Consider the following 17,876-nt stretch of genomic DNA (forward strand, 5'->3'; position numbering starts at 1 on the left):
AAAAACATGGTAAATTTTAAAAGCGTGAACAGGAAGCCCAAGTGAAAAAAAATTCTCCAGAAACGAAAGAAACGCAAGTTGTTGAAACATCAAAGTCTACTCTGCAGTTTCATCAAATACATACACCAGGGGTCTTCAAACTTGGCCCTTTTATGACTTGTGGACTTCAATTCCCAGAATTCCTCAGCCAGCATACACCTCTTGTTCCTAAAGGCTCTCGGCGGCTTCTTGGCACGCCATAACCTTCTACACCCACCACCATCACCAAGCCTTCATCACCTTCCGTCGCTGCTTTCAGATGGTAGCACGCATGCGCCACCCTTTCATTTCCAATCCCATTTCGTCTGGGCGGACTTGACATACACGTGACCCTTCGAACCCGCCTCCTATTCCTCTAAATTTGTCTTCCCGGAGTATGGGCGGGAATAATTTCTTCCTGTTCCCCGATTGGTCTTGCCGTAGAAAATTAATTTCCCGCCAAAGCGATCAAGTACACGTGTTTCACCAAAGGGCTTTGAGGGGTGGGGTCACGGCTGGCTCCCAGCATTATCCAGGATAACGGCAACAAAACTTACTTCTTTGTCGGTGGCAAAAAAAAAAACTAATAATCCCCTATTCCCTCCTTTCTTTCTACGCTGTGGACTTTTGACTACTATGGACCACGCATAGAAACCGGAAGTTGGCATAACCCCAAAGTGTGTCCCCACTCTCGGGCTGCCTGGTGCACGCGCCTAGCGGAGCCCGCCTCCCTTTATTTCTGCGGGGAAGGAACATCCGGGTCAGCCTTGGATCACATCGATTGTGCGCGGGGGTGGGAGTGGGGCGGAGGCGCGAGGGTCGCCTGAGGGAAAAGTGTGATGGCGGTAGCGCTGGTCGCTCGTCTGTTAGCGTCGGTATCCGTGTCTGGACCACGCGGCATTCTCCGGTAAAGCAAATCCCGGCGTTCATCCCTGCTTTCCTTCCCGCATCCTTCTCCCTTAAGTCTTCGCAATGCCTGGGCGTCCGTCCCGCTGACCTTCGTTTGGTGGGGATCGGGCTGGTTCGCGGAGTCGTAACTCGACGCCGCTTTAAAATGACCTAGTCGGACTCTCTCCTGACGAATGGGGGGGTTCCAAGGCCCCGGCCTTTCGTATGTCCAGCCGGTAGAGAAGCAGCTGCTGCCCACAGACTCGTTTTCACCATGGTTTTCCTATCCTTGGAGGTCTTTTCTGTGGCTGAGACGTGAGGGACCAAAGCACAGGCGTCTGTTTCAGAAACGGGGGAAGGTACTAAGAATTGGGGCGTTGAGGCAGGAGATAAAAACATGAGCTTTAAGCAAAGCGTCGCCTCCCTGCATTTCCTAATCTGGGCCTCCAAGAGAAGAAAAAACTCTCCTGGATACAGATTACTATAATTTAAGATGAAATGTGCTAAATTGCGGGACAAATATGTTGCTTCCTTTCTCAGCCCGCGAGCCTCGCTTATGGCCGTTGGCGTTTCATCCCGGGGTTATTTTATTTGGAATGTCTTCACCATCGTTTCCTTCCTGTCCTTATTTTGAATTATAAATAGGCGTTTACGTAAAAAAGTTTTTATTAGAACATGTTTGTTGGTTTTTAATATACTTAAGGGATTTGAGAAGGGTGTATTTTTATTAGTATCTACCTTGTTGGTTATTTTTTAACTTGTGTTTATAATCCGGGAAAGGTTAGTGTTTTGGCTAGAGTGCAAAAACTAAATCATGCAAACTAAATCACAACAAAACTAAAGTACACAAATGTTCTGGCATCTGCCCCATTGCAATCAATAAGCAAACAAAAAGAAAACCCATGTTTTCTAACTATGATTTTATTGTTCTCAAATTTATACTATAATTGACACATACTGTTAAGCCAGAAATAAGCCATATAATATGAGTCCCTGCACATTATTGACTTTGTGGGCTTAAAGAGTTCTGCGGAGGTTGAAAAAGATAAATATTCTCTTGAATTTTGCGCTCTTCACAATACTGAACTTGCAGTGGTAGGAATTTCCAGCTGCTATGGTTCATCTTCGGGCCTATTGCTTTGCAGTGATTAAGTATGATAAAATGTGGATTTTATATATAGATAAAATAAATTATAATGGTAAATTGGTTTATCAGAAAGAATTGATTAAGAAATCTTTTTTAGAATACTATCAAAAATTATATAAGGGTACTAATATTCAAATTACAGATATAAATAATTATTTAGGCAAAGTTAACTTTCCTAAATTAACAGAAGATCAGGAAAAAAAGATTAATGGTTTAATTACTAAGGAAGAAATTGTTACAGCTATTAAACAATTGAAATTGGGCAAAGCGCCGGGTACGGATGGGTTGACATCTATTTATTATAAAGCTTTAGTAGAAGAGATGATCAACCGTTGTGTGAACTGTTTAATAATTTATTACAGGGGTTAGAGATCCCTCCATCCTGGCGTAATGCATTTATATCATTGATTCCAAAAGATAGTCAAGATATTACTTTGCCTAAAAATTATAGGCCTATATCTCTTTTAAATGTGGATTACAAAATTTTTGCAAAAATTTTAGCTAACAGGCTTATGGGGATCTTGCAGCAGTTTATACAGAGGGATCAATCGGGTTTTATAACTGGAAGGTATATGAAGAATAACGTTAGACAAATTATTAATTTATTAGAGTATTTAGAAAAGAATAACCAAGTCTCTGCAGGCCTGATATTTTTGGATGCTGAAAAAGCCTTTGATCAAGTGAATTGGCAGTTTATGCTGTGTTTAATCAAGGAGATTAATTTTGGACAAAATATATTACAAGTATTATCCAATATATATCAAAAACAGACTGCTCAAATTATTGTAAATGGGGGTTTGTCAGAGGCTTTTGTAATAGAAAAAGGAACAAGACAGGGATTCCCGTTGTCTCCGTTATTGTTTGTTTTAACACTGGAAATTTTGTTGATTAAAATTCGGGAGTCTCAAGAAATAAAAGGAATAGAAATTAATAAAAAAGAAAATAAATTAAGAGCCTTTGCAGATGACTTGGTTGTTACTTTGTCTCAACCTGTTTCTTCGGTGGTGAAATTATTACAATTGATTCAACAATATGGACGTTTTTCTGGCTTTAAAATTAATAATAATAAGACCAAAATATTAGCTAAAAATATGACTAATGGTGATAAACAGGCTTTAGTTAACTTAACAGACTTTGAAATTGTTGATAAGGTAAAATATTTGGGGGTTACATTATCTGCTTCTAATGTAAAATTGTATAAAAATAATTATGAAAAGCTGTGGATGGAGGTACAGAAGGATTTAAAAAACTGGAATAATTTACAGTTATCCCTTATGGGCAGAATTGCAGTTATTAAAATGAATGTCCTGCCAAAGTTTATTTTTTTGTTCCAAATGTTACCTATCTTAAAGAACGAACGTAATTTAGATGAATGGCAAAAAGGTATTAATAAATTTGTTTTGGCAGGGAAAAAACCAAGGGTGAAACTTAAAATAATGCAAGATTTTCGTGAGAGAGGTGGACTCAAGGTACCAAATATGAAATTGTATTCTGATGCTGTAGTATTGACATTGATTAGCGACTGGGTGAATTTAACAAATACAGAAATACTTCATTTGGAAGGCTGGGACCTATTTTTTGGATGGCATGCCTATTTAATATTTAATAAAAAAGTGGATTGGGTTTTTAATTCTCATATTATAAGAAACTCTTTGCTAAGAGTGTGGAGAAAGTATTATAAAAGTGACTTCAAAATACCATTATGGGCTATACCTCGGCATGCCATAGAAGGTATAAGGAAAGGGGTAAATATGGACAATGTCTCTTATGTACAGTTATTAAGATGGGATGGCCAAGACTGGCAGTTAAAATCTTTGGAAGAATTAACACATGAAAACTTAACTTATTCATGGTTCCAATATAGACAAATAGTGGATAGAGGGAAGATGGATTGTAAAATGGGCTGGCTTAGAGAAGATGGAATTTTTTTAAAACAAGTAAGAGATCAAAGGCCAACCCATATTAAGAGAGTTTATGGGGTTTTAGTGGAATTAGATTCAGAACTTGAACTAGTTAAAGATTGTATGATTAAATGGGCACAGAATATTGGTGAAACGATTTCAATGGATACTTGGGAACTTATTTGGATAAGAAATGTTAAATTCACACAAGCGCAAAATTTAAGAGAGAATTTTTATAAGATGTTTTATAGATGGCACCTTGATCCAAAGAAAATGTCCATTATGTACCCTAATCTACAGCCGAAATGCTGGAGATGTGGATATTTGGATGCTACCTATTACCATATTTGGTGGACGTGTAAGCATATAAAAGCTTTTTGGATTAAGATATGGTGGAATATTCAAAGAATTTTTAAAAGGAGGGTAAAATTTACTCCGCAATTATTTTTACTAGGTATTGTTATTGACTGTGATGCTAAGGAGGTTATATTGATGTTAAATTTGATTACAGCCGCTAGGTTGTTAATAGGACAATATTGGAAGAAGGAATCTTTGCCTACTTTACAAGAATGGTTTCATAAAGTTTCGTATTTGGCAGAAATGGCAAAGATTTCGGCTTTCTTAAAGGAGCAATCTCAAGAAAAATTTTTTGCGGTATGGGAAAAATGGATAAATTTTATACAACATAATTTGGATATGGAAAAATATTATCTAGCCTTTTTATAATTTGTAATGATTGTTTTTTCTTTCTTTCTTTCTTCTTTTTCTTTTTTATATATATACATTTTTTATGTATTATTATTCATATATTTTTTTTTATATATATATGCTTTATTCTTCGTCTACTTTCTTCTTTCTTCTTTCTCTCTCTCTCTTCTCTTTTTATTTATTTTTTTTTCTTTTTTAGTATATATTATTCATTTTAAAGTTTATTTTATGTATATTATTTCTATATATATTATTACTGTGATTTTTATTATTATTATTAATTATTTTATAAATTGCAAATGTTATTTTTAAAATATTTGTTAAATAATCCTATATTCAGTTCTGGGAAGTCGGGGGGGGGTGGGGTGGTTGGGGATGGGGGGGTGGATTTTTATTTGTAAAACTTTTGAAAAATTTCAATAAAAAAAAAAAAATGTGGATTTTATAGATTTGAACTGAATTATGAAGCTTGTGTGTGTGTGTTTTTTTCAACTTTTATACAAGGGTTTCCTGAAACCTAAAAATTGTTTCAAGGGCTCTTCCAGATTGAGAAATGCTGGCTTAGTGCAATCGGTGAACTTTTAAAACTTAACATTGTGATTAATTTATATAGAATTCAGACAAATATGTTCTATGAAATGTCTTTTTTTATTGTTTGTTTTCCTCCTGTTTCCCCTTTGCTCCATAAGGTGCAACTTAACAACCTTGGTGATTTTGTGCTAGGCTTAAGTAAAAATGTTTAAATTAGGACATTATTTCTAATTTTGTAATTAGGATATAGTTGTAACTGACTTTTTTTTTTGAACTGATGATGGTTTGGATAATAAAACATCTGCAAAAAACCAACCAAGCTCAGAGATCATCAAGGACCCCTTCTCCTTTATTGGTGACTGCTTTCTCTTAGACTCTTCAGTTCATGTCTCTTTTTTTTAAGCAATCCCTGTTTTCCCATTATTATATACTACTGTTACAGTTTAGATGCAATAATAGTTGATATTTTTGTTTCTGTCTACCTTAGATGCAATGTCACTCCTTCACTGGAAAAATGTTTTTCAAAATATTTTAGTTCTGACAGTTGTCCAAAGCGTCCTCTGCCATCATACCTTGCTTTTCTAAATAAACAGCGTGACCATTACAAGAAAAAATATCCAGGTAAGAAGTTTGCCTAAAGTTAAGAAATTAGTTTTCTTGATATCTGTTTAATGTACTTTTTTGAATTTAGTTTTAACCCATTCAGAGTTTGTCTAGGCAGATTATAAATATTGTAAAAATACTTCTTTAGTAAACTAAAAGAAATAACTCCACAAAAATCTATTATAAGTTATGCATTAGTTAGTTCATTATAAATGTAAGTGAGGTAGATTTTGAGGGGTAGCATAAAAAACATCACTGTTTTACAAATGATTTTCATATGCTTTTGATGCTACTAGAAGCAAAAAGTGCAACATATATATATATATATATATACCTTTAATGTATAATTCCACGAATTAATGGGGATAACCAATTTTAAAGATTTTTCTGTATAAATGAAAATATATACACATATTTTAAAAATCAAGGAATTTTAAAAATCAAGAATAACTTCCAGCTATTGATTCAAGTAGGGGAAAAAAATCATCAGATTTAAATAGAGAGATGAAGAAACTCAAACCCAGATAGTTTTGGCCAGTATCTGGAAGCATTTAATTAAAAGCAGTCATTCAATTTGCCATTTTATCTGTGCAGCAAAGAATTGCCACAAAGAAAAAATTGTAGTAGGTTACTTATGCAACCTCCTCCAATTCTTTCAAATCAGATTCTCTAAGTCAGGGGTCCCCAACCCCTGGTCTGTGGACTGGCACTGGTCCATAGCATGTCAGAAACCGAGCCATGCAAACAAGCAAAGCCCAATCTTGGGATGCAGGCAGCATGTGAAACCATGTCCCTCCGGTCCACACAAAAACCTGGCTCCATGAAACTGGTCCCTGGTCCCCAAAAGGTTGGGGCCACTGCTCTAAGTGCTACTTTTTATTTTTCAAGCATATGCACTACTGCAGAGGTCTCCAACCTTTTGGGCACCAGGGACCAGTTTTGTGGAGAGAAGTTTTTTCACAGACTGGAGGGTGCATGGTTTTGTGTGCTGCCTGCATCCCGCAGATGGGGCTTTGCCAGTACATGGACCGGGGGTTGGGGACCCCCGCACTACTGGATCTAAAAATTTACTGTTATGATTTTTTTCCCACAGGGACAATCTCCTCCCTTTTTTCTTGTTATGTAAAAGAACTGTGAGTGATTATCATATTTTCATAGTTAAAGAAATATAGTTTGCTTACTAAATCTCTTGTTTAGATTTCTCAGATAATCAGGGTAATTGTGAATGGTATGGATACTAAAGTTTAACTTAGTCTGCCACTGTTCTGATATATATGTGTCTTCTATTTTCATCATATAAAGACTGTAAGTCTTTATAGATTATTATTACTATTATAGTCATTGTTATTGTTATTATCTAGAACTGAACAATCAGCAGCTCATGAAAGAGATTGGGCGTATCTGGAGGGAATTACCAGAACCTGAAAAACAAGTATGTATGATTTTGTCCTCTATATTATTTGTTTGTTTACAAATAGAATACTATTTTTATTGAGAATCATGAAGCACAGTGGCGCTCACATGGTTAGGACGCTGGGTTGGAGGTTAGCAAGCCCACATTCGAGACCAGAGTGTTGCCACGGAGCAGAGTGCTCTCCCATCCTTCGCTCTAGCTCCTCTGAAAGAAGCCCCCAACTTGGTGACCCCAGACAATGTTAATCTCACCGGCTAATCCTTTCAACCCAGAAGCATTGCTTCCAACATGAGTGCAATGCAAATTACAAATCATTAACTCTAGAACTGACAAGAAATGCTTCTTGTATTCATAGAAATACAGTATCTTTAACTTTTCAGTGTTGCTTGACAGATGTATGTACATGTTTATTGCAAAATTTAGTTTTCTTTATTTTTAGCATTATGAAGCAATTGCAAAATCTGAATGGGATAGATATAAAGAACAAATGGCTAAATATAAATCTGAGCTAAATCCTGCGGAGGAGGCAACTTTGAAACAGGAAAAAAGAATAAGGAGGCAAATAAGAAAAGAAGCAAGAATAAAGAAGGTTAGTGCTTTCTGTTCTCATTATCCAAATATATAAGGACGTTGTACCAGCAAATCCTCAGTATCCTGATTTTGTCTGTGCAAATTTTTTTCCTTTCAGAATATCTCTAGCTGTGACTCACTGTATATACATAAGATTATTTTGATAAAGAAACCTCTAAATGGTGTTTATTCACCCTAACAATAAATAACATGATGCACATCTTTTGATCAAGATATATATCATCAAAGGATATATTTCACATACTAATATCAGAGTTATTTCTAATTCAAATTATATGGTTGCTCATTCGCAATTGCGACTCTGGGCAGTGAACATAGGACTAAAAAGCAAACAAAAACAACAATAAAATAATGACCCCAAAAGACAAGTTCTATTTAACCATATGAAAACTCAGGATCATATTGATGGACCTTCCCAATTTCCAAGCCTATTATTATAATGGTTTATTGCACAGTCAACCAGATGTTTAGACTGAATTTAGCATTTTTATCCATCTATTCAATCTTTCCCAAGGACCTGGAATAGGCAGATGTTGATGTTTGATGGTATCAAAGGATGTAAACTGTTCCAAGTAAAATTGCCTTCTACAATTGACTGATGATAATTTTGTCAATGCCAGTAATAAAATTAATTGGTTTTTGTCTGAATTAACGATAAAGCCAATATACTTACATTCAGATTATTCCTTTCGGTTCTCCTTTACAATCTTCTGAATCTTTACAATAAAACGTCATTTAAATAATGTGATTAAAGTGCCTGATAATGGAATGACGTACTAGTAAAACTGGAGTCTCCAGTAAGGAAATACAGGATGTTTCCAAATTGCCTTAATGTGCAGTCTCTTTTTTACTGACTTTCCTTGAATGTGTTCCATATCAGTAAACACATTTGTTTTACAAAGATTCTTTTAAATTCTCCATTGTTCAGCATTGTGAATTTACAAGTGAATACAATTTCAAATGAAATACTTGCATAATAATGTCCAATAATGTTACTGTAGGAATTAACAGCATTTGGAAAACCAAAAAAATGTCGGAGTTCCTTCAATATTTTTGTTTCTGAACATTTCCAAGAAGTCAAGGGGACCTCAAATAAGGTAAACAAAATGAGATGGAAAGTAGCATAAAGAAAAGAATGTTAAACTTTGTATTACTACAAATCCCTGAAATGAATTGGTATACTGTATCCCCCACTCCCCCAGTGAATAAAAGTATCGTATATTCCGGCGTATAAGACGACTGGGCGTATAAGACGACCCCCAACTTTTGAGAAGATTTTCAGGGTTTAGAAAGTCGTCTTATACGCCAGAAAATACGGTACAATATTGAATTTCTGTTTATAGATGAGCACAATAGGAGCTCCATTCCTTTGCTGCTAGAAAGCGAGTGTTGCCCACCACTGCTTCCCTAATTCTTCCTGAACTCAGCTGGTATTTTTCCCCCATATATTTTATTGATTTTTTAAAACATAAATCACTTAATAGTTGGTAAACAGTGTGTTTGCTGGGTTTACATTTGTAAAGAAAAATCATTAACAATTGGTTTCTATAATCTATAATCCACATAGTACATTTAGTTGATTTTCCCTTTCCCCCAAAATGTCTTCTTTGCAAACCTTGAAATAATATAGTTCTTATTATTTTGATAAAATATATTTAATCTTTAAATATTCCATTTAATGTGCCTAGTCATCTAATCCTTTAGGTCTTATTCAAAACATTTTTTTCTTTTTTATACATTATAATTTCCCTAAATTCAGACACATTTAATTATCTAAAACATTTCCTTCATCTAGGCCATTTCAGCAGTATTATATTACTTGTATCAAGAAATAAAATAAAAGGGGGGGAAAGCATACAGTATTATTTAAGGAATTCATCTCTCTTAGAATGACATATGTATTCAGAATCTTTTCTGTTTCTTTAACCATATTCAAACAAATGTTTCTTTTTTAAGCATTCTCTCTGGTAGATCCCATCATCTATTTTCTTAATTTTCACTTTGATCTTTTTCCTTTGACCAGTATCTTTCATAATCAATGTGATTTGCTGAATCAAAAAGTTTTTTCATAGATTCATGACTGCTGCTATAGGTATAAGAAGTAAATCGAATGTTTCTTTTTTTTGTAGATGTAATGTCCTTAATTTATATAGCTTACTGTTTTCTACTATTTAATTGCTTTTCCTGAAAAATAATAAAGTGATGGGCGATGTAGAAAAATGGGATTTTTGTATGCTTTGTCCTGTTAGTGCTTATTTCTGTAAAAAGAAAAATAGGACTGGGCACTAGGGGGCAGATTGGTTTTAAATTCAGAGAACAGCTACCCATATATTCCGGCGTATAAGACGACCCCCGACTTTTGAGAAGATTTTTAGGGTTTAGAAAGTCGTCTTATATGCCGGAAAATACGGTAATGGTGAAAAAAAATAATAATATACAGGTAGTCCTCAGGTTACAACCACAATTGTGCCCAAAATTTATGTTGCTAAGTGAAACATTTGTTAAGTGAGTTTGCCCCAATTTACGACTTCTCTTGCCAGAGTTGTTAAGTGAATTATTGCATTTGTTAAATTAGTAATGTGGTTGTTAAGTGATTCCCCATTGATTTTGCTTGTCAGAAAGTCACAAAGGCTGATCACATGACCCCAGGACACTGCAACCGTCATAAACATGAACCATTTGCCATGCATGAATTTTGATCATGTGACCATGGGGATGCGGCAACGGTTGTGGTCATAAGTCCCTTTTTTCAGTGCTGTTGTAATTTTGAATTGTCACTAAGTGAACTGTTGTAAGTTGAGGACTACCTGTATCACCTAATTTTAATGACTGTTTTAATTTTGTATAGGGGTACCGGACTGTGTGGGCTTGTGCAGTCAAAGAAGGGACCAAACCCCAGAATGAGTTTTAGCACGACTCGAGTTTTACATGATTGTTTTAAAACCTTGAGATTTTTTTTTAAGGTCATACTTTTCCCCTTCATATTCCTTCACGTCCTATAGTTTGAGAACCCTTGACCTAAAGGATACATTATAGGGGGAATAGAAAGATTTTATTTTATAACATTTTAAACATGAAATTTCACAAAATTGTTGGTCCAAGTTTAAAATGGGTTATTTCAGACATTTTGGAAGTGTTTCAAATTCAAGATTACTATAATGTTCAAAATAGCCAACTGTAAGTTGAAATCATGGTGTTATTTTTTGCACTTGATACATTTCAAAGTGAAATGTTCTGTGCACCCATTTTTTATACTGATGGGAACTTTAAATCTAAAACAAAATTGGTTGTTGCCCATTTCTGATGACACAAGATTAAATTTCAGTATGAATTCTAAGATACAGAAGATCTTTCAATTTTGATTGTAAAAGAAATTTCTTTGTACTTCATGCAGTCAAGTAAGTAAATCAGTAGTTTACATCTCCCCCTTTGTATTTCCAGTAATTCTATTTTTCTAGGTACAAAACATTAAATTTTTCATGTAATTCATCATAAATACTAAAATTCTGTCCTGTATATTAACTGTTGTAATGGATGTGTAAATTTTGATTGATAGACCTTAATGGTAGACCTATCATTAAGGTCTAATAAGTTGGCAAAAATGTTAAGTGCTGAACAGAGTAGTTCTCTATATCTCTGGAGGCTTTTCTCTAACAGATTGGGCATAATCTCTTTATGTACTTCGCATGAACTATGATGTTTAGAATTCCCTGGACTTTTATATCCATTAATCCAGATGGTTATGCCAACAATGACCCTTAATAACCAAACCTAACCTTAGGAAAGTTTCAAAAAGTAAGTCTTTTCACCAAAGATGTATTTCTAAGGTCTATCTTTGATTAAGTTTTGAAAATTGTATCTGCTCCATAAACCTAGAAAGGTCAGGCCCAATACATGACATCATACATTGAGAAGTAGATTATGTTCAGGAAATTAATAGAACCGTCTTGTATTCTGACTGCATCTTGAATTGGTTTTCAATGTCATAGTGACAATTTCATCTCTAAAAATTCTTACTAATTTTCCTTTTTTTTAAGCAGTTAGTTTAAAGTCTTAGATATTATTTCCAGTTTCTACACATAGATTATTCTCTGGCTTTGGAGATCTGCAGAGAAGAAACCACATATTTCCAAAAGCAATGCTGGGGTCGTTTAGTCATTAAATTAGCTAGCAAGTAAGAATTAAGGAAAGCTATTTATAATTTATCAGCTCTTCTTTTGCTATTCCACTTTTCAATCTTGCTTCACACATACCTGTCAACAAAAATTAATTTTGCTGAGTTTATAATTTTATTAATTGTGAATCACTTATTATTTATAGCTGTACTTGTAGACTCTCACAAGTACTATAAAAATGAAGAGCAGTATAACATATTTTTTATTTACATTGGATCATTTGATAGTCTCATTTTAGAATAATAAATATTGTCCAATATAAGTACAGAACAAATAAAGTGACTAAGGAATTTCCACATAATTTTAGTGAATTATTCTTTTTTTTTTCCTTTTCATGTAGGAAAAGTTTCATGCTTTATGTGAAGAATGGAAAAACCTGCCCAGTTCTCAAAAGCAGGTACTATCATAAAACTAATATTGGTGCCAGGTTTAAGCTGATGTCTAAATTAGGAATCTATCATATTTTAAGTCTGCAGTCAAGGGTTTTCGAATGTTGATAATTGATTGTTCACTTGGGAAGGAATTGTCTATAACATAGCTTAATTATTGGAAACAGGTGAGTATATGAACCTAGGGCTATAAATCTGTTATATCTGAATTATGATTTGTTTATCAAGTGAAAAAAGATCAGGAAAAATATATTAGTAAAAGTTTTAAATCTGCTCATTCATAAAACAGCTCCTTGCATCAGATGAAATAAGCTATATCTCATAAAAGTTTATGCTATTCCATAAAAATTGTAATTTGAAAAAGCCCCTGACTTAATGGAAATTCCAGTTCCACTTGTCACTGTTAGTCAGATACTACTTGTACCCCAGAGCTTAACTTTCTTCCAAATAATTGTGGAAACAGGTTCAATAATTTCAAGGCTAAGACCTGAGACCCAGGAGAATCAGTTTTTCCTATTAAAAATACAAGGCCTCATTTTATTAATTATTAAATAACACACATAACTATTTAAAAGGAGCTATTATTTGACTATTAAATTCATCAACAAATTCTTGACCAGTACCTGCTTTGTGCATCCATGCATTATTTTTTAAAAAAATGCAAGCAGTATTTTAATAGCTAGACATTGCAATAATACTCAAAAGCTGGAACAATATTAATAGTTTTGACAATGTCTCAGTTATATAAATTTTAAGTTAATGATGTGAGCAAATTTGCCTTAAGGTCTGGGGTTTTTTTCACCTTAAGGTACTAATTAAAGCATACTTGTATTTGCCAGATATGAAGGCTTATATACATCTGTTTCAAACAGAAAAAGATCATTTCTAATCAAGCTTTGATTCTCCCCCCTCTCCATAGGAATTTGAATTTCTTATAGAATGTTAAATCCTGGAAGATATTAGAAATATTATTATAGAGATATTAGAGATGGCTGAGGTTTGGCAGAGAAATGCTTCATTTGTTGTGTATGTATATGGTATTTTTCCTTTTAGCAGCAGTTTGTGCAGACAACTTCAGCATTTTGGGAACCCCATTTCTTTGTAACCGGTTCCTACATGAAGCTAAACCATAATGAGGTGTTTTTTTTGTTTGTTTTGGTTTAGAGAGTTATATAGACCAAGCCATAAAGGTTTGTAAATCATGGTTTACACCTTTGCACAATTCACATGAATTGCTTCTAGTTTGGGGTTAATTAAAATGCGATTAAAGATTGTGATTTAATATGATATGTGACTAGCTGATATACTACTTTACAGGTCTACAGCCAGCTTGCAGAAGATGATAAGATTCGCTATGAAAATGAAATGAGATCATGGGAACAGCAAATGAAAGCAAGTGGGCGTGGGGATATTCTAAATTATAAATTCACAGTGACACGAAAACGAAAAAACTCTGTAACAGAACCTTTAAGCTGAAAATAAAGATTTGGAAAGCAATATTATTTCATCAGCAACAAAGAAAACGGGTGCAAGAGTAAACCATCTGAGGAATAAGTTTAAAAATGTCTTATTCATTATTCCTGACTGCAAGTGAAAGCATTTGTCATTGAGGGTTATTCCTCATAAATATAAGTATTTTACTTTTTTGTTAACAGTCAAAACATTTATAATCAAGTTTGTGGAAATTTAAGTGATCGCTAATCATGAGAAAGGTGGTATTTTTTTTCCAAAAATGTCTAAATAACCACTGGACATAGACTTTTTTTTAATTAAAAGACCTTGAAGTACAAACTTGTGTCCTGTAATTTATAGGAATTTAATTGAAATATTTATTGCAGTGAAATATTGCAGTAATTTAGTGGGAGAATAATATATGCTGTTAGTGGAAAAAGCATATATATTACAAATTTCAATCATGTAATTAAACTATTGCTCCACAAATTTTAAATAATATTTTGAAGATACATTTTAATGTTATCTACTAACGGCACATATGAATATACACATAAAACAATTACAAAATACTATAACAAGCTTTATGCAAAATATATTAATATTGTTGTTCAGATCTGATAGAGCAGCGGTTCTCAACCTGTGGGTCATGACAACACAGTCTGCCATTTTTTTCCCCCTTTTCCTTAGCTGTGCTACTCCCTTTTATTCTATTGGCTTTTGAAAGCCAATAGAATAGACTCTCTTGAACAGAGTCTTATTCTATTGGCTTTCAAAAGCCAATAGGAATTGTCCAGGCTGTCTCTGCCCTGCTGAGCCCACCAAAAGTCCCATTCTGCAAACGATGCTGCAAGTTGTCTGCAGCGAAGGCGAGCTGTCTGGAAGTTTCCACCCCTCCCTGCTGAGCAACTACTAAAAATGTAAGTAAAAGAGGGCCAGGGGTGGGAGGTGGGAGGCCGGCGGGCGCAGGGAGGGTTGCTGGCACGCATGGGGCCTGGCGGGTGCCTTACCTCCCTTGGGCTGGGCCAGCTGGTGGCCCAGCCGGTGGTCGCCCTGCGCCGTCTCTGCCGCTTGCCAGCTACGCCTCGGCCAGCGCAGGGGTGGGCACCACACATGTGCGGCACTCCCGGGCAGGGATAGTCCTCAACTTACGACCGGTTGAGTAGTCCTCGACTTACGACCGGTTGGGGGGGGTCACGGCATTAAAAAGGTTGAGAACCAGTGTGATAGAGGAATTAGTACTGCCAATAGTTTGTGTCATCAGAATGAGTCCTAATATACTTCTTCCACTTCAGAAGTTTGGAGATGTCACAGATTTGAGATTTAGTCTGGTGGGCAGGGAGAGAAATTACAATGAGTAGAATGAAGAAACGTGCAATTTGAATGTTGCCCTTAGGCCTTTACCCAACTAGGTGGCAACAGTCCTTGTCTACAGCACTAAAAATGTTGCAGCCCTTGTTTGAGGAGTTTGAAAGCTGGGATGAAACCCTTCTACCTCCTGTGACGGGAAATAATGCAATAGTGAACTGGGGGGAAATTTTCAGTAAAATAGGTATCTTGGAAAGAAAATTTTCATACCAGTGATATCTGGTGTGTCAAGAAACCTGTATATTTTAATATTTACTTTATAATGAAGAACTATGGTTTTCAGCATTAATATATAGACTAGTGGGCAGTAAATATTTGTACATAGGCAAACTAGCAATTATCAATGACAGCAGAAATACTCCAGGCTGCCCATGTAGAGTTTGAGAGAGAACTAGAATTATGTTGCATCATTATACAATCTTTGTTACGGAAAACTAGGATACAGAAACTCACTGGAACCCCTCCCACATATGATTCTGGGCCACTGGTATTATCTTGGGGAGGTGAATTAGCTTCTGGTAGCTAATGGCAGTTAATTGATTGCTTTCTCACTTTTAAAACTAGATTTGCCTCTTCCATAATTCAGTTTTGAAAACCAAGGTATTCTTGCTTTCCCTGGTCATTGATACTATCTGATACATTTGCTACTGTAATGATTTTTCATTCTTTCTTGTTTTTATTTTTGTATTCCAGTTTGTAATTCTTAGATGAGAAACAGTATTCAAGCATGGTGAGTTAGCAAAAAATAAATGTATTAAGGACTGAGCATGTAATAATAAAATACCTAGATTGATCAGCAGAAAATCTAATAAATATAATCTAGATGACTAGTGAACTTTTTTTTTTTGCACAAACAAGGGTTTCATAAACATGCCATACATTGTTTCAAGAAATATATAGTATATTTCATTGTGTCTGGGTTTTTATTCAAAGGAGAAAAACATTTTTCATGCTTTAAGAAGCTAATGTTGGCAAATGTGGTATGAGGTAGTCCAGCGGTTCTCAACCTGTGGGTCGTGACCCTTTTGGGGGTCGAACGACCCTTTCACAGGGGTCGCCTAAGACCATAGGAAAACATATTTCCGATGGTCTTAGGAACCGAGACACTGCTCCGCATCCGTCTCCACATGTCCTCCTCCACCATTTGCAGAGAGAGAGACAGAGAGGCACTTTCGCTTCCCTTCTCTCTCGCTCAGGCGGACTTACCTCCTGCAGGGCTCCTGATTGGCCATGCGCCCAGGTGCCCCACCCCCTGGGAGAAGAGTAGCCAGGGCCTTCAGCTATAGAATTGCGGATTTTCACGATAAAACCTGTCTTTCACTCTGCAGGAATCACTTCTTGCCTTCAAAACAGAGAAGGGCCAACCAAGCAGGAGCGACGGATGTGATTTCAAACTAATGAGTTGTTTACATGCCTGCTGAGCCCGGACTGCCCGCCCCCCCCCCACAGACATACAAACACTCCAGAGCGCCTCTGCCTCACACCCACAACAGAACCAACACACCTGCTGATGCTCGCAGTTGTCAACAACACCTCCAGCAGCCTCCGGGCCTTCTGAGGCTCCAGCCTTCCTGCCCCGAGCTTTGGGAGCAGAGTTCGTGGGGAAGCGGAAAGCGCAGTGCAGGCCAGCCTCGCCGCTGAACTCTGGCTGTGGCTCTCCGGAGCGATGGGCTGTGGCCTCCCTCCACGTCGCTGCCAAGCATGGCCCCTCCTGTGGCGGTCCCTCCCCCGGCGGCCTCTCAATGGACAGGCTGGCCCGCTGCCGGCTTCGGGAAAAACGGCTAAGTGCGGTTCCGCGAGGTGGAAAATTGCGGCCGGCCCGGGAACGGCAGGGAGGCGAGGCCGGAGCGTGACAAGTTTGATGGGGTGGTGGCGGGAGGGAGCACCAAGGGGCGGCTGGGCGGCTCTTCCAAAGGTCCCGGTGGCGCCTCTTGAGCAGCCTGGGAGGACCCTCGGCCAGGCCGGGCAGGAAGGTCGCCCCCTCCGGCCGGGGTGTCCAGGAAGTTTCGGCTCCTCCCTGTCGCGAGCCACTTCAGCCTCTCGCCCACATTCTCGCCTTCCCGGGGGCTCAGGACTTGCAGACCCCCGTGACTTGCCGCCGCTCCCGGGAACTGGACTGAGCCCGCATGGCGGCAAGGCCTGGCGCCCGACCAAAACTTCCAGCCGTGCAGAGTAATGCGCCAGGCCACGCAACTGGCAGAGGCGGCTGCTCCTACTCTCGCTGCCGCTGCCTGGCCTGAATCTGCTTGGGGCAAAAGAGGCAGCTGCTGCCCAGTGCGCGGAACTCCTGTGTGTCCCAAGCCCCCCCCATTCTCGAGAGAAAGAAGCCGCTGCTTCCCATCCTGCTCCCCCTCCCTGCCTGTTCAGCTGAGGATGTAGCGGAGGCTGGGCTGGGGGCGGCAGGGCCCCCCGACGATGCTGCCATAAGAGAGAGGGGGGAAAGAGAGAAACAGGAAGAGAAAGAGAAAAAGAGGGAAGAGGAGAGAGGAAAGAGAAGAGAGAGAGGAAAGAGAAAAAGAGAAAGAGGGAGGAAAGAGGGAGAGGAATGGCGCTTCTCCAACCAGGCTGGGTGGAGCCGGCAGAGCAGCCTTCCTGTCCCCCCTGGGGGGTTGGGGGTCACCACAACATGAGGAACTGTATTAAAGGGTTGCGGTATTAGGAAGGTTGAGAACCATTGAGGTAGTCTAACTG

At 37.4% G+C, this 17,876-nt stretch overlaps 1 protein-coding gene across 1 annotated transcript; it reads left to right on the top strand.

Annotated features, from left to right (window-relative positions):
• The first annotated feature begins 766 nt into the window (after positions 1-766).
• On the top strand, positions 767-14,156 carry TFAM (transcription factor A, mitochondrial). Its single transcript, XM_039367446.1, has 7 exons — positions 767-925; positions 5,681-5,814; positions 7,158-7,228; positions 7,650-7,799; positions 8,803-8,898; positions 12,317-12,373; positions 13,683-14,156. The coding sequence occupies exons 1-7, from the start codon at positions 858-860 to the stop codon at positions 13,839-13,841; spliced, it is 735 nt and encodes a 244-aa protein (XP_039223380.1). The 5' UTR covers positions 767-857; the 3' UTR covers positions 13,842-14,156.
• The last annotated feature ends 3,720 nt before the right edge of the window (positions 14,157-17,876 follow it).

This window comes from Crotalus tigris, unplaced genomic scaffold, assembly GCF_016545835.1.
Source record: "Crotalus tigris isolate CLP2741 ecotype Arizona unplaced genomic scaffold, ASM1654583v1 scf7180000017600.4437325, whole genome shotgun sequence".
Taxonomy (NCBI): domain Eukaryota; kingdom Metazoa; phylum Chordata; class Lepidosauria; order Squamata; family Viperidae; genus Crotalus; species Crotalus tigris.

Bases quoted from the DNA above. Each gene is read 5' to 3' on its own strand.
- TFAM (XM_039367446.1), top strand. From the start codon at position 858: ATGGCGGTAGCGCTGGTCGCTCGTCTGTTAGCGTCGGTATCCGTGTCT. The intron at 5,815-7,157 runs GTAAGAAGTTTG...GTTATTATCTAG, and splicing joins TTACAAGAAAAAATATCCAG to AACTGAACAATCAGCAGCTC. The intron at 7,800-8,802 runs GTTAGTGCTTTC...ATGTTACTGTAG, and splicing joins AAGAAGCAAGAATAAAGAAG to GAATTAACAGCATTTGGAAA.